Genomic DNA, 24,077 nt, shown 5'->3' on the forward strand with positions numbered 1-24,077 from the left:
ATTTTTCTGCCTCCACCTTTGAATTGGATCTATATTTTATTTCAGGCTGCGTTCTCTCCATCGTCCTCACTCTCACTCACTGTATGAACAGCAACAGTGTATTTTCTTTATCAATGACATCACTGCTCCACCTCACTAACAAACACCTCGATGTCTGTGACAGAGAGTTTCCCTTCTTTTTCTCATCACTCGATGCTGTGACTCTGTCATGACTCACCGTGGAGACCCATTCGTCAACAGGAGAGTTTAATATTCCTCCGGTGTTTGCGCACGTACACTTTTAGTATGAACCCCACGCGCTGTTTTAAAAATGAGACCCCTGATCTGTTTCTCTCCATCATTTTCACTTGTCAAATCCCTCCACTCACATCTGACCAGTTACATGGCCACGATCCTTTAGCCAATCAATCACTGGATGCTGTTTTTTAAGTATCTTTGCTATTTCTGTTCTCTGTCTTTTTGACCAACTATTGTGCTTCCCCCCCGATTCTGCTGCTACCATGAGGTTGACCTTTCTGGTTTTGAGAAACATGATGTGTCTATAGGTGGGATTGCTATTAAATTTGATGTTGAGATATTCATGGTCCCTAGAGGGTTTTTCTGGACTTTTCCACCAGCAGATGTTGTACTGTGCTGAACGAACTAACAGCTGTATTAACAACAGGTCTGTCCCCTGAAAGTTGAAGAGCAAATAATAATTTTTTGAAGTTGAGCATTCATGTGTTTCTTTCAGTCAGCATGAGTGTTCCTCACATTCACCCTGCTCTCTGGGGTAAAATCATTTAGTTACATTAAGTCATCTTGTCCACTTGGCGAAGATGTCTGAGTACAGGCAGCTGCCTGGTCAGGCCCTGACATCACATTATCCTCTGCCTTGATGTTGTTGATTCACATTATTATTATTACTGTCATTAACACTGTTAGTATCCATCAATGAAGGAAAGCAAAGGATAACTTGGTTTATCTACTATATTGAATGAACTTTGCTGTCATCCTTAATGTCCTGTTCAAAACTCTTGCAGTTCATCTAAATGTTACATGTCATTATTATAGATCAAAACATCATTAAATATGAACACTGGGAGTCCACAGTATTCAAATTGAATCATCACAGTGTATCATACAATATTTGTAAGGTGTTCATAGAAATGCAGAATTTAAAACAAGTTGAAAAGGTTAAAAACGAATGAGCTCGAAGATGCAAACCTGCCCTTTAAAAGCACATAGTAAACTAAATTTCTTCCAGATTTTGAGCTGAATCACATTGCCTCATTCAATCTTCATGAAAAGTGAGGAAAAGTATTATCTATCAGTGAATATAGCCTTTATCTATGTTGGCTACTTTGTCTTAATAGGTTATCCGTTTATGTATTTCTACAGTGTATAAGAGTTTTCTGTAAAGACAAGAAGAGGAGAGCAGTCTGCATTCTGCTTTAATTGTATCATCCACATATCTCAGTGGGTAATTTCCTTTTTTACATGTAAAATCACATAATTTATTATTTAACAAAATAAAAGAGAATCACTTTACAGTAGTGTAGTAGATCAAATCGTTCAGCTTCTTGCTCAAAATGGTCTGAAGAATAGGTGACACAGAGTAGAAGACAGTACATATATAGTGTGACTGCACAGAACAACAGACAAATGGTTAAATCCCTCTATAAACAGATTATCAAGTCAGTTCCAAATCAGCACCATAAAATACACATAATGGCAGTTTATGAAACAAACACACACTGCAACAAAAAAGTACAGTCCAGGTATAATCAAGCATGTTTTCAATATATAAGCCAAAAAGATTCATCAAGAAAAGCCAATGTTGTTAAATAACAATACAACATACAAAACAAATAACAGTTAACAATGAAGAGGACCGTCGTAAGCTGAATTCCACAATAGTGAAACAGGTCATTAGATAGCACCTTGGAAAAGACTGAGGCCTTTTGTATTACAACACACACACACACACACGCACGCACACGCACACAACACACACACACGATATGAAGTATTTGACATTTGACCATTTAAAGAGTGTGTCGGTCTTAGTTGTCAGAGGGGAAATGCTTCTGAAAACAATATTCAAAGCAGTGGCAAACAAAGCCCTTGCTCTGGGAATATTAACAGGCGTATAAATTCATCTGACTAGATTGCCAGCACTAGAGCTAGCTCAGCTACCTGTTTTGGTCACGTCATCATAATGTGTTCCGTAGCAGTCTCCTGATGAGATGCTGCCTGGAGCTTATAAGGGTTTTCTTTTGCAAAGGATCAGCTCATCTGTGTGGCAGCTTGAGGCAGCAGAAACATGCATGTCGTACCTCTCATACAAGTTAGATGGATTTTATTTAATGAAGTGTCTCTATCTGTAACCACTGGCCTGTGTGGTGCTCAATGCAGAAAAGCACCAGAGGTCTATTAGCTCCTTATAGAAGAGCTTTACAACTTTTCCCATTTGACAGTTATAAGTAGATTTAACCTCCATAAAAATACAAAAGGTCTGAGATTTTGTCCCAGCCAACAACCCACTACAACCTGGTGACAAGGTGAGAAGTTGCAGAATATGGTCATTTATGTATTATCATTTAAACCACTCTGAGAGCCTGTACCACAATGTGTGATCCGATCTTCACAAGGTCATATGTACAAGTATGAGAAAATGTCAATGCACAGTGCATGTGAATTAAGAATTTGACTTTAAATTTGATAACAATTTTTGTTTAGAAAATAATCATGCTGGTTTTTAAGGGAACTGCCTGTGAGGGCGCGGTGATCTGGTTGGTTGAGGGTGATGCGAGAATGAAAGCTGTGAAGCTTAACGTTATTATTGCAAGTAAACTGCTGGAGTGCCGCAGATACTCTTACTACTCTGCAGGTGCATTAGCACCACCCCCTGGAGAGTAACGTTGACCCTGATTGGTGTGAAGCCTGGAAAAACTGAGAGTAATTGTAATCATATGGTGATCTGGCCAGCAGAGATGCATACATGTGCCTTAGTAAAACAAATGTTTGTAAAATAGCATCTAAATTTAATTTAGACATAATGAACCTGAAATGACAAAAAGTAACAGCCAATTAAAAGCGGCGGCTCTGTATGCTCATACTGAGCTCCACCTACTGAAACACCTAACAGATAATATCGCAAAACAACATTTTGCACTGATGTGCCCAGTTGATCTAAGTGATGAAGTTACATTAATCTTAGAGTAAACAGAGTAATATTGTAGGCAAGATAGATTTAAATACATCAAGTGGAAGGAAAAAAAACTACCGTGCACTGTGCCCTTAGAATGAAAGTGTAATAATGTTCTGCTACATGGGCTATCCATGGCCATTAAACAGACCAGTTGATCAGTGGGTCTCCTATCATTGGCTGGGTTTAATTACTGTAATTCTACAGTATTTTCACATGGCTCCTGATCTTTTATATTGTTACAGTATACTCAATTAAAATGTAAGTATGTGAGTTTACCTATATATAAACCTATTTGCTAGTTATTTGAAATTGCAACAATTAGCTATACAGTACAGTACAGAGGAAAAAAGATACAAAGGAGAGCATAATTAAAAAAGATAGGAGAAGAAAAAGCTCTGACTTCACCCCATGATATCTCATAGACCTGCCAGTCAACTTCAAGCACGTATTTTCATTTATGTGAAATACAGTGGTCTGGATTGGTTTTCCTTAGACTCCACATTTGTTTAGAAAAGTTTTGGTGTACAGCAAAAGAAACATTGGACATTTTCAAGTCTTCCTCAAACTAGAAGCTTATAAGCCCATTTCAAATGTACACTTATGTGTACTTGCCATTTTTTTCCATCAATAATAAAAATTGTTTTCTTATTTAACAATATTAAAACCATTTGCAAAATTGAGGGCTATTAAGAGGAAGGTGGGTGTATTTGGTCATTAGCTCTTGTGCAGTATTTTCTTGGCATAAAAGTCCCTACAGGTTTCACAGCAGCGCTGGTACCACCTCATGTCCTGACAGAGGTTCTTCTCTCGGATCACGCGGCAGTACACTGTCCACTGGTCCCCCATGCATTTGTAGGTCAGAGCAGCTGAGGAGGGTGAAATGAGACAAAGACAGCAAGTCAGCATTCACATGTGATGCTTCACACTTGTGACAGCAAACTGTTTTGCCACTGTGTGACACAGTGGGTGAAAATACACAATCTTTCCCCAATTACACTCTGTACACTTACAAAGATCTGTCTGTGTTTGTTAATTGTTTCAGAGAATATTCCATCTGCTCTCTGTAGCTTTGCAAACACTTCCCACAATCCTGGCTTTGTTTGTGATGACCATTATTATCGCATTATAAGTGCTATTGTTAATGCTATTGTTATAGCACTACTACTTACTGTTAGTTGATTTATCTGTTGATAATTTCACTTTTTTTTTCTTTTCTTAATTTTAATTAAATTAAATCATGGCGGCACTTGCAAACAGATCCTATTGTGGACTCGATTCTGCCTCCTAAACCTCGAACAGCTCACTCTGGCTTGCCCACAACTTGCAGCAACAGGTGTGTTCCAGACCGACAGGAAGCAGTTTGGAAAATGTCAACGGGAAGTAAACGGCTTTAAGCAAGTGAGGGCCTACTTGGAAAGGTTTGAGATTACCAGTAGTATGGAGCAGGTGGAATTACTTAACCCTCCTGAGATCCTTGATGCAGAAGCAGCAGGCCAAATGGGACACCAGGACGGAAAAGGAGCATAAGCAGCAGGGAGAGAGGCAGAAGGGAGTCCAACACAAGTTTGCTCAGCTCCAGCAGGGGGTGCAACAGGACTGTCAGTAGCTCTTGGAGGGTAGTGCAGCCAACCTGTCTCCCCTCAACGGAGTCTACAACAGAGCCACCTGACATCTCAAGTATAAGAGAGGACTGTTGCTGATCCTTTGCTGCTGGACGACAATGTTCCAGGCTGGTGAGGTTCCTTGGTTGAATAACCCCCAACATGTAATTTAAAACGAGGGTGTGGATTATGAACACTATGAACACTAACACTCAAGGTCCATCAAAGTAATGAATTGGAGAGAGATCCTCTGAAGCAGAATTGGTTGAACCTTTCCTGACTGCCCATCATCCATCAAAAGGGCAACAGCACAGCTGAGGTCCATCTATGTACACCGGCAGGTAAGTAAATTGGTGGGAAAGTTGGAAACACAAGACAGTTCTGTTGACCAAGGCACAAAGTTTAGCCAACTGAAGGAGGTGCACAGCATGCTGGGAATTCAAGGAGTGAAAACAAGTCCCTAACATCCAGAAACTAATGACCTTCTTGAGTGTTTCAGCATTAATGCCGAGGTAAGTTATGTTTGATGTAATTGACAACTACATTTTTTCAGTCATGATTTAAATTTATTCTGAAATGGTCTTTTCATCAAACTTGCTGACAGGAAGAAAGGCAGATAATCACTGTGATCACAGATAATCAATAATTAACCCTATATATACATGTATATGCAAAGTTCATTTAAAGTGTATGGAGCACAAGCTACAGAAGCACATACAGCTGATGTTTTGAGCATTGTTTTGTGTGTAGACATTTAAATGCAATTGTACGTAAGTAAGTAAGTAAGTGTAAGTGCTCCCAATGTTCGAGAATGATTGTAGGAAATGGTCCTCATAGCAATTTACAACCTTGTGTGGATGGACAGGTGTTGATGTGTTCAGTTCACAGCTGATCCGTGCCAGGAGCCACGAGACTACGTGCCTGAAGAGTTCTTCTCACCCAAAGACAGGTGGTACACACCCCGCTAAACGTTAGATTTGTGTGCATTCGCCAGCATGGCAGCTCATCTCAGACAGCTACAGCAGAGTTGCTGAGAGGGCAATATCAAATTTTTTTTCTTGTAAACACAACAATGACACACAAACATTAACACCCGCTCCTGGCAAGGAAAAACCATTTTGACGGCAGATAAACTTTTCGTACAACACCTTTTACCTGTAAAACTGAATCATGGCGAGTTTCTCACCTAGCCTGGGGGAGGTGATGGTGTTCACATTGATTTTCTCATTACACGCACCATGGTGGCAAGGTCGGTAGGTTGGTGGTCTCAGTGTCACCGGGCAGTCATTACCATGACGACCAGTCACTATGTGCATACACTGGACCACTCGTGACTGAAGGCCCTTCCCACAGGATGACGAACACTGTAACAGCAGATTTAAAAAGATGGAAGGTGTCAGTTTTCCAGGTTGGTCTGTTCATTTCAAATGTGTATTTACCTGTACAGTAAATCCTGTTGAACCCACAAATCATTGTTTTTGTACAGGTTAAACAAATGAGATACATCAAACATGCATCACTGAAATACTTTTCAATTGTTAACTACTCCATGGCAGTTAAGGATGTGTGCTGATACAGAATTGAATCCAACACCTATAATGTTGAATTTATACTTTAGGTGTCTAACAAATTAAAACAGGTCTAGTTACTAAAACTTATTTTTCACATTTATTGATGCAAATCCTGGAGGCCGTGGTTCAAAACAATGAAAAACTATGAAACCAATAAACCTAGATTATTGATATGAATGAGAGTTTAACATGGGAGAATGTGACTCCTGAAACGGATGTTGGGTTTTCAGCTAGAGATGAGACTTTCCACTTTGTTGGTTAATATGTGGATGAAGAAAACTGAATTTGATACAGGTGTGAATACAAGTGTCACACTTATAGAAGGCCGTCTGTTTTTATTATCAGATTTTAGTCATGTTTAAATGTGATCTGTGGTCGTACTCAACATCTTGAAAGGTCCTCTTCATTTACACTGCCAGGACAAAAAGAAAGTTGCCGTCTGGATTTAGGCAGATGAAGTGATGCACCCATCATGCCTAGTGCCTACTGTACAAGCTTTTGGTGGCAGTGCTATGATCTGGGGGTTGCTGCAGTTGGTCAGGTCTATGTTTAGCAACATTATGTGCCCAAAGAATGAGGTCAGCCGACTACCTGAATATACTGAATGACCAGGTTATTCCATCAATGGATTTTTTTTTCCTGATGGTACGGGCATATTTCAAGAGGACAGTGCCAGGATTCATCGGGCTCAAATTGTGAAAGAGTGGTTCAGGGAGCATGAGACATCATTTTCACACATGGATTGGCTACCACAGAGTCCAGACCTTAACCCCAGTGAGAATCTTTGGGATGTTCTGGAGAAGGCTTTGCGCATTGGTCCGACTCTCCCATCAGCAATACAAGATCTTGGTGAAAAATGTATGCAACACTGGACGGAAATAAATCTTGTAACATTGCAGAAGCTTATCGAAACAATGCCACAGTGAATGCGTGTTGTAATCAAAGCTAAAGGCGGTCCAACGAAATATTAGTGTGACCTTTTTTTTGGGTGGCGACTTTTTTTTTGGCCAGGCAGTGTATGTTTGACTCCAATCAATCATCTGACCTTCAGCCTTCATTCTTAATTGTCAGACCATTCTACAACAAAGAGGCCAGATGATTGTCACGATTATTGATACTATAGAAGGAAAAAGACACAGAACAAACAATATAGGGCGAATATATAGCTAATAAAATAGCTAATGAACTAAAATATTTATTATTATCATCAATAATATCCAGTTAGTTGTTAAAGTACACAGTTGGTTATTTTTTATGTTACCAATTTTATGTAGGGCTACTGAAGGAAGTTGTTCTGTTTTGGGTGTTGACTAGTTGTTAAAAAGTAAACAGGTAAACTGTCCTGGTTCGAGCTACATCCTTCATGTCCTTATACTATTACTACCTCCAGTATAGGGGACTCAAACTCCTGGCTACATTTATAATGGTTAATAGGAAGAGAGGTGTGTGTGTGTGTGTGTATGTGTGTGTCAGTCGAGCTGGTCAGAAACCGAAGTAAACAAGTTTTTCTCCTCTCACTGTGAACTCCTCTGATGAAGTTGTTTGTCCAGTGTTGGTGGAAATGTGGCCTTTAAGTCAGTTCCCTCTCTTCAACTAACATTTCAGTGGCTTGCGCGCACAATACGTAACTTGTGAGAGATTTCACAGCACGGCGTGAGAAGCAGGACACCATAGATATCGCAGTTCTTACAATTCTTAAGGTTATGAAAATCGTGACTTTAAAAAAAACGCGGACATCGTGAAATCGGTTGATTGCGACATCCCTACCCACAAGCCTTTCTTTGCTACTTCCAGTCCCTCCTTCTTTTGGCTACACAATATGGTGAATTATTTTCTTAACAGCAGCTTCAGGCCAAATTCCCACTATAAGGAGGCTGAGGCCAGTTCCTCCAGTGTCTATGACCTCATGTGGAACGTTGTGATTTTAACAGACTTTAACAGACTTTCACTGCATGCTTAATGGTTTTCCCCTGTGGTGTTCTACTGTGACCAAAAGAATGAGGCAATTTTGTCATTCTGCCCAGTGTCAACATGAACATGGCAAAAATGATTATCCTGTGTGCGTGTGTGTGTATGTGTGTGATTTAAGTAAATCTACCACAAGACAACTTTGAGTGAAATTTGTCTGAGGTTGGACCAATCAGGAAATTAGGGATTAGTTTATTTTTTGACTTGATAATGCTAAAGTTCTTGAGGTTCAAGTTATGGAAGCAAAATCCTGGATTCCTTAGTTTGAGACAAATCTCACAGGAAAGAAACATCCTAATCTTCTGAAAATACTGTCCATGTCACTTTATCATTATCTTTACCTCGTATCCTTTGAGAGTGAGATCTGATCGTCCAACGTCAGCTTGGGCTACCTCGACACATGATATTAGGCGTGGTATATCCTGGAAAGGTCACCAGTGTATCCCAGTGCCCGCCTTTTAAGGCATTGAGTGATATTTTCACTGTATGTTGAGCTTGAGCAACAGGATACATTTTAACAGCCATAGCCTGACTCACTTGTCATTTTTTAAGAGGTCATGGCCACAATAAAAACCAGATTTACTCACATGATATTAGCGAAGTGATTCAGTCGGATCACCATAGTTCATAATCCAAATGTTCCAGCACTACAAGACAGTATTGCCCAGTGAGACTGCTATAGCTACACCACGTTCTAAAAAGTTGATAATACTCCAGCAGTGGAATGGTGTTTCACCACAACTTATTTACTGAGCATAATTATTCTCTCCAATGAATTGAGCTGCTTTTTCACAGAGAATTGATAATGAGAGGATGAGAAAAACAAGAGTTGCGGTTGTCTGATGAACAGTGGGCAGCTGAGGGTCAAAAGAACTAATCCTCTGAATCTACTCACTGACAAGAAAATGCACTCAGTGTTTAATATTGTAAATCAATCATTGAACACACATATAGCCCTGCCCCTCTCTACTGCTGCCAATACCTTGACAAAGGCATTCAATTCCAATTAGCTCCAATGTTGTCATGTGAGAAGATCTACCAGGGCAAATGATGGGAGGGCCATGTTTCACTGATTGCCTGAGGAATCATTAGTTTTCACCACTACAGGGGATTCTGAGAGGAAAGAACAAAAACATCTGGACCAAGGATTTCACCTTACAAAGTGTTTTGCTAAAAATTATTCTTGATTTGGCAGAACAACTTAGTTACACAGAGGTGTATTTCAATGGAAAAGGATCTCAGAGTATTTAATAAAATGGAATATATTGATCAATGTTAAAAGGTGCTGTACATGTAAAAGTCTGAGGTAATAACGATAATTATTATTTTAACCATTCTGTGCATGAGCCAATGGCTTTGAAGATGGTGCTACCTTCGACCAGTCTCCAGTCTTCCATTCATAGCATTTGGAGTGGTCCTCACAGGGCTCCTCTTGAGAAGGTTGGGACAAGGGATCACATAGACCCTGAGGGTTTGTACACGATACCGTCCGCCGGTGAACACCTTGACCACATTCTGACGAACACTGGAGGAAGAAGTGGAAAAGTGAGGATAGATAGAATGGACTAAATTACTTGATTAAAAAATTCAATTCAATTCAATACTGCTTTGTCACAATTTAGCCGACAAAAAATTAAAGACACTCTTAATGGTGGTGCATCCTCACTTTTGAGGTGTTGACTTGACAAAAGTGTACAAGAATTTTAATGCACAATATGTAATATTTAATTTTGCAAGGAGTCTCTAAATCAAAACAACGTCAAAAGACAGACTTTTTTGTGTTGCATGGGATTGTGGGAGTTCACCACCATTGTAGTCATTGCAGTCAGCTTTCCAGGATAGGATTCCTTCAATTGTTCAGGAGGTTTTTACTGGGACCTGAATTATCTGCAGATGGACCTGGTGATCAAACCCTATGAATGCGCTGAATAAAGCAATTTCATATGAAAAAATGTCTCAGAGGGTTTGTGAGCCGAGCTGCAGCTAGAAATTGCTCAGCTTGTTTCTCTGGTAACCTAAAATCCAGATGTTCAAATTAAGATTGTAAGAAAAATTTGTGTTTTTCCAATGCTGTGCTGCAGGCACGCAGGATGTCTTGGCAGGGCTGTGAGCCGCGTTGTTGCAAACATAACACAATTGTTTTCTGATGACTTGAGATCCAGACATCCAATTACTATAATCCTACACATGGTTAAAATATGCAGTTAAAAACCACTGATCTAAAAGGTGTAATATAAAAATGTGACTTAAAACTGGATAAAAAGTCAATTTTGATGCCATACAGACAGACCAAATGGAACATACCATTACATTGATTAAAATGACAGATTTCACTGGATTTGATAATGTAAGAGCACAACGCAACAACATATATAACACAGGTCTAGTTGTTTTTACACATTTTATGATGGAAAACGTACATATACCTTCAAGAGCATATGCAGAAACCCTCTTAGGAAACACTTTTCCCTTCTGTGATCAATCATTAATGGGAAACAAGGACCAGAGCCAGCAATGGTTTTCACATTACATCAGCCCAGTGTGTGTATAACGTACCTTGGACCACTCTGAAGCCTCCCACACAGTGAGGCAGAGGCGGCCCTCACAGCCCTGCAGAACAGGAGGTTTTCCTCCCTGGCAGTACAGGCCCCTGGTGTGGATGAGTGAGCCGTTCTGTAGGTGGTAAACACAAACCACCTCCCTCTGCTGGAGACCTTTACCACATGTGACGGAGCAGGAACCCCACTCACCTGTCACCCACCTATGAGACACATCAAGTATGTTAAATACAGTCGATTTGCTTTTGTCTCTAAATTCTTAGATTCTGAGATTAAGTAGACAACAATTAAGTGTTAAATACGCACTGTACATATCACACTGACACAAATACGACTCGAAAGGCTCACAGGTAAGTACAAAAGGCTTTACTGGATTATGCAGGGTTCGGTACACAAAAGACTGGTTTTAGGTGAGGTTAATGAGTGCAGAGGGGCCGCAATGGAGCTGAAGTTCCTAATGAACTTTCGATAAAAGTTGGCGAACCCCAGGAAACGCTGAACCTGTTTCTGGTTAACTGGAATGGCCCACTCTGACACTGCACTAACATTGGCAGGATCCATGTGCATCTCCCCCTCGGCCATGATGAATCCCAGGAATGACGTTGAATTCATACTTCTCTGCCTTTACATATAACTGATGTTCCAAGGGGCATTGCAGAACATGGTGAACATGGGTGGCCTTGTTGGTGGGAGAAGATGAGGATATTGTCCAAGTAGACAAAGACCAAACTATTTAACAAGTCCTGGAGGACCGTCACAGCTCCTCTGTGCCCCCTTGTGTTTTTCCCCTTCCCTTTTTTTGTCTCCCCTCCGCAGGTGTGCACCAGCTCAACCTGATGACTCAGCGGAGGTGTGTCTAGGGGCAGCTCACCACCTCACCTGCAGCTCATTCGGTTATCACCGGCAGGATATCTACCCTGGTCGTTCTCCCAGTCATCACCAGTTTGTCTTCAGCGCTACAGTGGTAGCTGCTGGTTCTTGGCTGCTCTATATTGTGTAGAGTTATTTTCCTCATGTCACTCAAGACTGTATTCTCACTGTTTCTTCCATGTGCCTCCAGGATTCTACTACATGGTCCTCCTGCCTTCCATCAGTGCTTGCCACATCACAGAGACCTCCTTCACCTGCGTCATCTAAACCGCATCCTCCTCAATCCAGCTTTATTGGAGAAATATACAGCCTTGAACTTTACGTACTGTGTTGTGCTTTGTGTTCTGTCTCTGCGCTGGGGTCAGATTGCCTCCCCTGTGTCCGAGGTTGGGGCCATCCTCTCCCAATGCTCTCCGGAGTATGGTAAGTTATGCTTTCCGCTATCATTGACTTTCTCCAGCCGAACAAAATTATGATGTGGGTAAAAGTGAGCCACTGGCTGTGGTGCTGGCTCTGGAGGAGTGGTAGCACTAGTTGGAGGGGGCGGAGCATCCCTTCATTGTGTAGACTGACGATAAGAACCTAGCTTATCTCCGGTCAGCCAAGAGATTAAATCCTCGGCAAGCTACGTGGGCTCTTTTCTTGGGAAGATTTAACTTCACTCTCACTTACAGACCCAGTTCCGGGAACCAGAAATCTGATGCCCTCTCCTGACCAACAGCCCCTGAGACCAACAGCAATTCCCCAGTGTCCATCCTCTCTCCCTTATGTATTGTGGCAGCTGCCTTCTGGGAAGTGGAATGCTGGATTGAGGAGGCCCAAGTGACTGACCACGGCCCAGGTAACTGTCCTCCTAACCACCTCTAATTCCCTCAGATCCCAAGTACTCCTGTGGGGGCATACTAACGTGCCATCCAGGAGTCCAACACACACTGAAATTTATCAGATGACGTTTCTGGTGGCCTACACCCAGTCCTTTGTCGCGGTAAGAGCTCCCACCAACCTCCCTCTGGACTGCTTCGACAATTGTCCATCCCCAGCAGTCCATGGCACCATATCACTGTGGACTTCGTCACTTGTCGCCCCCCATCGGCAGGTCACACTACCGTACAAACCATTATGGACCGTTTCTCTAAGGGTGTGCACATTGTCCCTCTCCCCAAACTCCCCTCAGCTCTGGCGACCGCGGACTTCCTAACTAAGCATGTGTTTTGGTTACATGGTCTTCCCCTGGATATTGTTTCAGACCGAGGGCCCCAGTTCACATCCCAGGTTTGGAAGGCTTTCTGCCTAGTGCTGGGGATGTCAGTAAGCTTATCCTCTGGCTATCACTCTCCAACCACAGGCAGACGAAGTGGGCTAATCAGAACATCAGCAGCTCTACGCTGTGTTTCTGCCTGACATCCCTCATCCTAGAGTTCCCACTTGGCTTGGGTGTAATATGCCCATAACTCCCTCGGTGGCCCACAGGTATACACCGTTCATCATCATGTATGGTTTCCAACCCCATTTGTTTCCTTCCCAGGAGGAGGACATGGTCGTTCCTTCTTTTCAGTCCCACCTGCGCTTCTGCCATAGGATCTAGAGGGAGGCTCAGGCAGCATTGGTCCCAGTAACAAGTGGTTGACTAACTGTATGCGCACCTCTGCTCCCACATACAGGAAAGGACAGTAGGTATAGCTGTCCTCCCGGGACCTTCCACTCCAGGTGGGATCACGCAAGTTGCCGGATCCTCGACAACCATCCAGCATTCACTGTCTCCCGCATCCTGGATGTTCGCCAACGGGGCAGAGGCTTCCAGTACCTGTTGGACTGGGAGGTTTACGGCCCTAAGGAGCGCTCCTGGATCTCTCGGCTGCTCATCCTTGACACAACCCTTCGCCAGGACTTCTATGCTGCCCATCCGGACCGCCTGGAGGACCGTCTAGAGGAGCCCTTTTGAGTTCACCCTTGAACTTTCTGTACTATCTTGTGCTTTGTGTTCGGTCACTCTACTGGGGTCGAAGACACTCTAAACGTCAAAATGACATCGATAACCAGGGCTTGGAACACGGCTGGGGCCTCCTTACTTAATGACAACAGTTCTAAGATCCAGTTGGGAAAAGATCTTGGCTCCATTCAACAGTTGAAAAGCTGATGAGATAAGCGGGAGGGGTAACAGTTCTTGACTGTGATGTTCAGTCCACGAGTCTATACAAGGACAGGTGGTCTTATCTTTCTTATCCACAAAGAAGAACCCTGCCCCTGCAGCAGACGATGACAGTCTAATGATTCCAGCAGCTAATGAGGTATAGATATATTCTTGCATGGCCTTGGTCTCTGGGGCAGACAAAGAATACAGACGCTGTTCCGATGAGCAGCTCAGTAGCACAGTCATAGGGTGAGATGATTGTGTGTGGCCCGCACCTTATTGAACACCTCCCAGAGATTGTGGTAACAAGCTGGAACAGTGAAGAGATCAGTGGTCTCCCTTTCCACAGGGACAGGTTTGACAGTGAGGGTAGAAGGGTTGTTCTGAGGGGAAAACATCTCCTCACACACCTTTGGCCCCACCTCAGGATCTCTCCGGAGGACCAGCCAATATGAGGATTGTGTTTGCAGAGCCTCTGTGATCATCTCGGTGTGGTGGTCGGAGAGCCTGACCTGCACTGGTGGTGTGTTGTGATGAACCTTGCATACGAGATGACCATCCAATGCGTTGGCCTCCAGGGGAGAGGACAAGGGAAGGATCTGGAGTACCAGTCTCTCAGCCAACTGAACTGTGATCAATTCGTCTTTGAGTCCAAGTGAACCTGTGCACCAAAATTAATAGAGTTCCCTTCAGAACTTCAGAGATTATATTCAGAAGGCAAAACATTTGTTTTGAGAGGTCACAGTGACCTTGACCTTTGACCACCAAATTATCATCAGGTCACCCATGAGTCCAAGTGAATGTTTGTACCAAATTTGAAGAAATTCCCTTCTTCTTATTTTCTTCATGAGAATGGGACGTACGGACAATCCAAAAACATAATGCCTCTGGCCACAGTCTATCGCCAGCACAGAGGTGTGTATCAGGAAAGTAACACATTTGTCAGCTTGTCTACTGAGTGATGATGGCAATAAACCTTAAAAGACATTCAAAAGAATCTAAATTTGAGAGGAGCAACATTATCAAAAGATAGTTATGTTGTGTTTTCAGTTGTACTGACAATGAAATGCTGATCCCAAACCACAACAGTTTCGATAAAATAAAGCCTAGTTCTATCAAATATCTTTCCTCATTACCAGAGGGTCCCTACTCAGTGAAGTGAGAAGTAGGAATGAAATCTGTATATCTATTTAAAATTCCCCCCAGAACCTCCAGAAGTTTAATCTATTTCTGTCTAGATCAGTTCAAACGACAATCTTACTGCATACATTGCACAGAATACATGGACTTTTGATAATTAATTTTCATGGATTATTTCTCTGAGAAATCTATGAAAATGTTGAAAAATGCTCCATCTCGCAATTTTAATAAAATTAATTCCTGGATGTCAAAACATTATTTTACCTGAAGAACATGAAAGGCCTCTCAAGAGTCAGTGATTAGTTCTATCTGTCTATTCTGGACTACTGTAGAAACATGGTGGACTCCGTGGAAGATATATCATGTTAAAATATAGGGGTCATTATAAGGTAATGAAATGCAATGATTCTAAGTTTCAGTTGATTTATACACTGATATTGAGAAAATAATTATGAATATTTATAATCTATTTCTGCTGATAGATGTCCCTTAATCTTACACACTGGGCCTTTAAAATAAGTAAATCATTTTAAACAGGCTATATAATTTTAATGAGAAACTGAAAAGTTTAAAGGGATGGTTCACCGAAAAAAGAAAATGCACTCATTATCTACTCACCACTATGCTGGTAGGGGGGTGGGTGAAGTGTTTGATTCCACTAAACACTTTTGGAGTTTCAGGGGTAAACAGCCATAAAATGTTGTAGCCATAAAATGCCTCCATACTGCTCATCCACGTGTCTGGAAGCCCCAAACTTTAACCTCGACTCAAAATTGCGTCATTTACATCATGTTTTATGCCTAAATGTCCTCTGCTATCATCCTCTGGACCCAAATTCACATTCGCACACACCGCACACAAGCTCTCGCCCAACGGCACATTCGGATTGCGCTACTTCTGCTACCATTGCTACTTCCAGTAGTGGACATCTAGGCTTAAAACATGGTGTAAATGACGCTGCTTTGAGTCGAATCTGACTGTCCAGACTTAGGGACACTTGGATGACACCACAGGAGCAGTATGGAGCCATTTTTTTTGTTTGGTTTTGTTGTTTTTTAAGTTTGAAAACGTGATCGCATGTTACTTCAATTGTATTGGATTTGGCTGCAATGCTGTTCACCCCTGAAACTCTAAAAGTGTTTTTGTTTTCAAACTCATTTTAGGTTTACAGAACATTCTTTGGTTAAATTATTTCAAACCAGACATGAGACCACCTCACATAGAGTCTATCTAGTGAGTCTAAGCTATGAGGACCACTGTGTGTTTGGGTTTGCGAGTATGTGTGTGAGCACATGCATCACCGGTACTGGCAGGGGTGAGAGTTGCAGGATCGCACATGGGGCTGTGGTCGGTTCTCCAGTTGACAGTAGCTATCGTTCACCACATCCATGGTTTTATTGGCTATCCTCATACAGGAAACCACTGTCCTCCGTTCACCTGCACACACACAAAAATAAGTCGGTAATCAACTTGTTTCAAGGGGTTTTGGTACAAACATTTTCAGCAAGCAGACTGGGCTCTCGGCCAGTGTCGAAACGAGCCCCTCTGCTCTAATTGGTCAGCTGACCCACAATTGTGACTGCTCTGAGGATGTGTGTGGAAATGTCATGACCCTAAACCAGAGGTTTGATGTGCTTACTGCTGTACACATTTGGGCCAAACTAGTCTTTAGTCAGCCATGTTGCATGTTACTTTGTGACATAGACTTGTCACTAGCGGATAAGTGGGCGTATGGATGAATTAATGGGTGGTTCAGACGATATTAGAGAACAGCATACATTTTAATGAACACACAAGGAAATTAGTCAAAAAGTGCATATTCTATTTACACAATTGTCATTTTCATGACTTTAAATAGCATATGCAGTTTTACCCATCCGAACACATCAATCGTATGTTGGTCTTAAAATGACGTGTCAACAGGTGTTTCGCTAGCCCATCGCTATCTTGAGGCAACAGAAAGCTGCACTGAACTCATGACGTTTTTAAAGGTGACTGCGGCAGCGGGGTGTGGCTAGGGTGCCAACTGCTGGACGACAGGGAGGAGTGGCTCAGCCATGATCAGACAGCTGTGCAGAATCGGGTAATCAGTCAATCAATATGAGCATGCTGGTAACCTGGTTCTGATCTCTTGCAGTAGGCTGACCACAGACCACAGGACGTGTGAGGACCTGTGGACATGTGTGGTTCGAGAGACCTGATTATATGTGTGTGTGCCTGATTAGGCTGACGTTGGTAATAAAGGACTGTGAACAGCCATTCTCTCCTAGCCATCTTTTCCCGGAGTGGGCCGAGTATCCCCACAGTGACATTATATGTGTCGACATGCTTGTTACACACACAGATGATCTGATTTAAAACAAGCATGAGCAGATCTGTTTCCTCTTCAGAGATGTGTTCTCTCTTACTACCAAGGTGAAAGATTTAATAGGGAATTGGTGATGGTGTTCTGACTAATTTATTGCATGTTACGCTCAAAACACATCCATGATTAATAAATACACAAAGTACAACCCTTGACGACAATGTGCATGTTGCACTGACCTTATTTTCCAACATTAAACAATACAGGGATGGAAATACCCTAAATGCACTTGCTCTATACGCTTCAGACTATGTCCTAACAAGAACTGCCAACTGCAGCACATCAACACCTGATGTGTGATGTACCATTAAAAATGAGATAAGTTGAGCAGCAGGGGGCTCACCCCTGGCTGCTTTGCTGACTCCTCTAATCCAGAAGCACCTGACCTCATAAATTAAAATGTTTTGAAAGCTGGATACTAATATCACCACGCATTAAGAGGATAAAAGAGCTGCTCAAGAAATCAGCATGGGGGTAGGTAGGGGTTAGAATTGGCCTGTGCTGTGTGTGTGTATGGGGTGGGGTGGGGAATGGGGGGGGTGGGCAAATATGTCAAATATCATCATAGGATTGGATTAGCGGTTGGCTCTACACTGATCTGTTTCTTTGTCCAAACTCCCTGCAATCCTACCTCCATCAACTCCACATGAGCTCTAACAGGCCAAAACTATCATCAGATCTTAGATTTCCTGGACTGTTACATGCCAAGACATTACACCCACATAACTTATTAAGCCAATAATGTTACTCATGTCATAGTGACAAAGCCTTTTATTGAGACCATTACTTGTTATTTTTGTTCACCCTTGCATATAGGCTGCATTCTAAGCAGCTTGGATTCAACCAGGTACTGTAAACATCCAGTAGAGGTTGTGGCTTATCCCAACATTATAGTTTCACTAAGTGGCTGCAGATTTCACCAGTGCACATCCATCAAGTTGTAAATCACCTCTTTAAACCTAATCTCTATGGTACTATATAAGCATCTGCTGGCTGGTGAGACACATCATCCTGTTGGTGGAACCATTTATCCAGGAGATGTCAGGGTGCAGATTGTGTGGTAAAAAAAAATTCCAGTAACAGCCTGAACCACTCAAAAAGAGCAGGGTGGGTCCTTGGGACCTTATCTTACATTTGGTGCAAGGCAGCACCAAAAGCAAGTGTTTTGTAGTTTGAGAACAGTGCAGTTGTTCATTCACTGAAAAGTACCCACATGGTTTAAATAACAAATACACTCTGGCCCATCTAAGTGCCCATGGTCTTAAAATGGGATGTTTTCAGTTGCATAATTTTTTTTGTATTGCTAACATGAGGCAGTGGAATGCAAATGTGACCAAGAGAAACCTGATCTGAAGTCTATGGCTCAGTATTTTACTGTTATTTTCAAGGTGCATTATCAAGATGGTAATATTGAATATGCCAACAGAGGCAAGTGCACAACCTTCATACACTGTGCTTGTTGTAAATGATATTACTCATGCACAAAATGAAAGTGTTTGTTGCATATTCTACTGCAGCATTCATGAAGTTTTCTGTTGCCTTGTGTCGTTATCTTAGCAGACAGAAGTGGAACATGCTATTGCCTTATGCTAATGGACTGCTTTACTTCAAGGTGCATACCACTGAGTCACTGTCACCTTCCTTTTAGCTAGAACTACTGGGTCACTTTCCTTTGACGTTTAATTTAATTTTGATTGAAAATTCCTTAGGGTCCAGGGTTTCTGAGCTTTACCTCAATACCTGGCACCAGCAATTGTTGTATGCTTCAATGGACTTGGATAACATTTCTTTCTATTCTCATGTTTGGTAAAAAAAAATGTAATCTCTGAACCTGACCGTCTAAAAACCTTTTTGAACCAAGTTGTTGCCACATAATTTTCTGATTGGACTGTATGTAAATCAGGGGTCACCAATTTGTTTTTACATAATGATGACAGTAGATTAGAATTTCTTCCAACAAAAAACATTTAAGTTATTGTAAAAATTGTTTATACAGTTTCCACTGTCACCATGCACTTTGTGTCCATCTTTTACTACTTCTAGTGAGTGAACACAAAAGTAAAACTAATCCTTTTGTACAACCTTGTTACACAAGACTCATTGTAACATTTTGTGTTAGGATCCTTATAATAACTAAGAATTGGACCTTGCAAACATTCTTATCCATGTTGCTCTTTATTTGTTAGATGAGTTATGTCAGTCATCTCCATTTGAGAAGATAAAGCTAATCTCTTTTTTGCAGAGCTTTGATGTTGGCATATAACAAGTTGAATTTGATAATTCAGTCTGACGTTTAGGTTCTCTGTCATCTTAAATCGCTGAAGCACCCATGCACAAACGCAAAGCGCACCTGGTCAGTTGTTATGTACTACTTCCTACTGTTTTAAGGATTCACTGTTGTCAACAGCTGGTAGAGAGTAAACTTGGTTCCCTTGGCACGCCAGTAATGCACTTGTGTTAATTCTTCTTCTTCCTCCTACACTGGCATAGAGATAAGATTTAAGGAAGTAAGATTTGGAATAATACTTTGACCTGATTAACATGAGTAGAAACATGGCTTCACAGTTCTTATTCCTACTTTACCTAAACAGATATAGTAATCATGGCAAAGGCAATTTAAAATAAAAGTAAACCATGTTTCTAAACACAATTTAATTGCTGCAACTTAACATGATTTTATTGTTTACCTGGTTTCCCCACAGAGATGTTCTACATGACATGTGATAATGATGATGAGTGTGTGTGCATGAGTGATAGTTTGCATGAACATATACTGTATGAGAGTCTGTTACCTCCTCCACATTGGACAGTACAGTCCTGCCAGCTGCTGTGCGTCCAGATGTAGAGATACTCTTTTTCCTTGTGCTCCTCATTTCTCCTGTCCTGAGATGTGTTCAGGGACACTGTGTACTCATAGTGGATACCATAGCTCTGGTCGTGAAAGAGCAGCACCTGGGGACATGACAGAGGTTTAGACAAAAGAGACGCTGCATCTTAATCTTACCAGCCTTCACTCATTTTTATCATCATTTAATGTTTATTTGCAAAACTAATATTCAATATTCACCAGTAAATGATAGAAAGCAAATGTGGCCAAGTTGATGGTGGTTGCTTCCATTTCAACTCTGCTAAGGTTTTCCAAGGACCCAGGTTGGTTCACTTTAACTCTGCTGTGGCGGGCCCACTGTGATGTTTCCACTGCAGCCACACAGCAGGGGATGTGCCGAGCCACATTGTTGTGGTCCAGCTATGCCAGTTTTGCTTTTGGCAGCTAAACTTGTGTGTGTGTGTGTGTGTGTGTGTGTGTGTGTGTGTGTTTGTGTGTGTGTGTGTGTGTGTGTGTGTGTGTGTGTGTGTGCTCTGGAGACAATAGAGAATTCTCAGTGTTCTCTCAGTGTTTAGCTATTCTATCTGAAGGTTTGTGGCAACGAGTTAGGTAACTCACAGTCCTGTTTGTAATACCAGATATTAGTCTTATGTTTCTGTTTTACTGATCACTTCCAGCCATAATGGAGTTGTGTTAATGTAAGCCAAACACTTCCTGTTGTTGATGCATATGAATTGTTTTACAATAAGAAATTGAATGTTTTTCTCACCAAGTTAGCTAATGCTATTATATGATAATATGTTTTTATTTGGTGACTGATGAGGTGGTAGTGCCTTGTTTTGACTGATAAACTCTGACGTTATTTTCCTAGTAATTCCTCAGATGTCTGTCTCTCTGTGGATTGCATAACTCCTGAACCATTCATCTAATCGGCTCGAGTCTTCGTATGTCTATTTTATATTGCCAGAGGGAGTGCAGTGCCAAGTTTGGTGCAATTTGGACATCCAATACATTCAATATTAATGAAAATGTAATAAACAGGCAACAAGTGCTCTGTAAATAATGTAAATAAATAATAAGTAAGGTGAAATAAGGTGCCACATCAACAACAAAGCTTTGGCAGTATCACTCTTTGTTTTTCAGGAAATACACACTGGCCCTGAACAGTCATCGGAAATGCTAATGGGTATCTTTTGCCAAATCAGTGTGCACAAGCTCAAGTGGTGCTTTTGCTCTTTCATCTGTTCTTACTCTGAAAACATTCCCTTGTTATAAGACCAAAAGTTCACTGCAGCTCCGTTGCCTATGCTGCTTAGACAGAGAAAATGTCTTGTGGATATGACAGTATGTAGAGAGCATCCCTCAGCGTTGCAGTCCGCCTCACCTGTCTTCAAAGACCGTGAGCCAACTCCACAAAGTGAACTTTTGGCTGGAAAGTTTCATCACACATCTTAAACTTCTCCATGTCCATAATTCTGTGTGATGTTGCTTTAGTGTCTACCATTATTTCTCAGTGCTGTGATAGCCGTTTCTGCACTAATAATACGACGCTCTCGTTGGTGGTTTTCAGTAAAGAATGTTAGCTCTGTTTAGAAAAAATCTGACGGCTTCCCTTTTCCAGTGTAATGTCCCCTCAATATCTAAAAGGCTTTTCTCCAGTGGTCCGCTGCCTCTCTCAATTTCAGGGAAAGACTTTTATCATCCAAATACTGTCAACTCGGCGTAAACCTCTTAATTTTTTCAGCTTCACTGCTACCTTCGTCTGCCTCACCTGACACATCTAAGATGGCCGCCTTTAGTCCGAACAACCGCAGGTGGCCTAAAAACGTAGTCTCCTATAACTCATAATTCTTCTCATCTCCGTCGAAAACATAGCCAATGCCATCTGCTTCCAAGTTCCCTCCTGGGCCCATAACCTGTTGGCACTGACATCATAAGGGTAAGAAAACTGGGCTCATCTACACTTACTACACAGAGGAACAAAATATAGAGTCTGTAGTTCAAAGAGCACCCTGATACTCCACAGTGGTGGGGAAATGTTTTATGGGCTGATGATACTAAAGTTGAACCGTTAAGAACATGCAGCATTGTGTACATATGTATTTGGATCCATTATAAGAGCAATTGCACCATGTGCTTTAGACCATACACAGATCATGAACATAGAGCCCTTAGTCACAAATGGAAATCCCAGACATGGGATTCATTAGCTTCCATTACACTCCAGACCAATGGCTTACAGTTATGCCCAAAAGTGTAATCAGCTGTTAAACCATGACTCCAGCTCTGCACGGGGTGACTGTGTGTGTTCTTTTCAGCAAATTAAGTGTAGAGCTACACTCACAGAGCACATTATTAACACCCTACTAACAAGAGGCAGTTATTGGAAACCTTCCTTTAAGATTCTACTTCAGGCTGACATGACTACATCACATCATCTCTGCAGATTTGTCAGCTGCACATTCATGTTACTAGACTCCTGTTGTACCACATCCCAAAGGTTCTACTGGATCACATCTGGTGACCAGTGATCATGTGCATGAAACCAGTTTGAGATGACTTTAGGAAACTTTTAGAGTTGTGTGAACTACAAAAAGTGTTGCAGTTGTGTAATACAGAAAGAAGGTTCTTCCCTCACAAACAATCTTTGGAGAGTACAGACACCTGCTTACACAAATCTGACAAAAGCCAAGTTTTATTTTATCTGGTCATCAAGTTTTGAACATTATTTAGGTTTTGTGATTTGTACACTGATCTTTGCATTTAAGAAAGGGACAATAAATGTGTTACTGTCACTTCTAAATCTTGACAGGGATGGGATGTACTGCGATGTATTCCTCCTAACTTCACTTGTATGTGGCTGTATAGTGTAGTCTTTCATTTGAGTCTGTATCCATGGAATTGACCCCATCATGATGACATGATGATCTCAACTACCTTCCCTGTAAAGAGATCCGCTCTTGAAAAGTCTCTCCAAATAGAAATGATGGAAAGTGATGTAGAGGTTTTGCTTGACCTTTTTCAAGGTTCTAATTTCCTCCTCCCAAAGAACAACATGGAGGCTACTAGCCAAACAATGGCTCATACAGCCAAGAGCCAGAATATTGGCTACCACCACAAAATGTAAATGCAAACAAAACCTAAGCTCTCTACCGTCATTTCCTTTTACGCCCATTCAGTTCATTGTTTTGGGTTTCCAGCCTGTTTAGTATTAGTGCTCCCATCAACCTCATTACCAACAGCAGCTGATATGTCAATGTTGTGTTCATGACTTGTGGTCCCAAACGGCCCCAAAAATTGTCTGGAATCAAAGAGAGAACAGCTATCACATATGTGGTTGGTAAATTTATTCAGTGTATGTCTAATACTTGGTTGAAGGAGGCCTATTTTCATGTTCCTGGACCAATCGGCACCTGATTGAACAAAGACTGTGCATGTGGACTGTTGTGTGTTATTAGTATGACCAAATGATGTAATGTGCATTTAAGTGTGTATTATGAAAGAAGAACAAGGGACAGAATGACTGTGCTTACCATGAGGTGTAAGGGCGTCTTAGTGGGTCCTTTGGCAGACATCTTCTCCCACAGTCCCCTTCTCACATAGCGCACTGTGGTCCCGGCCAGCTCAAACTCCCCTGGAAGCTCAATCTTCCAGTCACTGTTGATGGATCTCTTACTGGAGTCTTTCAGGGCTTTGAGGAAGATATGAGAGGTCAGAGGTAACACCGTTTTTATGCAGAGCCCTGCCTTTGACATGGAATAATGATCCGATGATCTTCCCATTTAGTCAGGTCCAATTCTACATAAGCTGATATCACAGGTCGGTTCCTGGTTGTGTCTGTTGTTCAACAGAG

The 24,077-nt window shown here is 41.7% G+C and overlaps 1 protein-coding gene and 1 long non-coding RNA gene across 6 annotated transcripts in view; one reads left to right on the top strand and one right to left on the bottom strand.

Moving 5' to 3' along the window:
- Window positions 1-1,415: 1,415 nt before the first annotated feature.
- The window catches only part of adamts17 (ADAM metallopeptidase with thrombospondin type 1 motif, 17), a 109,801-nt gene continuing 87,139 nt past the window's right edge, over window positions 1,416-24,077 (bottom strand). For all 5 annotated transcript variants that reach the window (XM_069527686.1, XM_020080368.2, XM_020080369.2 and 2 more), the window contains 7 exons: window positions 23,758-23,915; window positions 20,190-20,349; window positions 16,334-16,469; window positions 10,890-11,094; window positions 9,706-9,858; window positions 5,981-6,158; window positions 1,416-4,059 (listed from right to left, as the gene is read on the bottom strand). In XM_069527686.1, coding sequence (XP_069383787.1) covers window positions 3,908-4,059; window positions 5,981-6,158; window positions 9,706-9,858; window positions 10,890-11,094; window positions 16,334-16,469; window positions 20,190-20,349; window positions 23,758-23,915 — 1,142 coding nt within the window. In that variant the 3' untranslated portion in view covers window positions 1,416-3,907. The remainder of the gene's footprint in view (window positions 4,060-5,980; window positions 6,159-9,705; window positions 9,859-10,889; window positions 11,095-16,333; window positions 16,470-20,189; window positions 20,350-23,757; window positions 23,916-24,077) is intronic.
- On the top strand, window positions 11,977-15,012 carry LOC138410778 (uncharacterized). The gene is made up of 2 exons (XR_011243368.1): window positions 11,977-12,184; window positions 12,436-15,012. It is a non-coding gene; the product is annotated as an uncharacterized lncRNA (long non-coding RNA).

This window comes from Paralichthys olivaceus, chromosome 1 (assembly GCF_024713975.1).
Source record: "Paralichthys olivaceus isolate ysfri-2021 chromosome 1, ASM2471397v2, whole genome shotgun sequence".
In the NCBI taxonomy this organism is placed as follows: Eukaryota; Metazoa; Chordata; class Actinopteri; order Pleuronectiformes; family Paralichthyidae; genus Paralichthys; species Paralichthys olivaceus.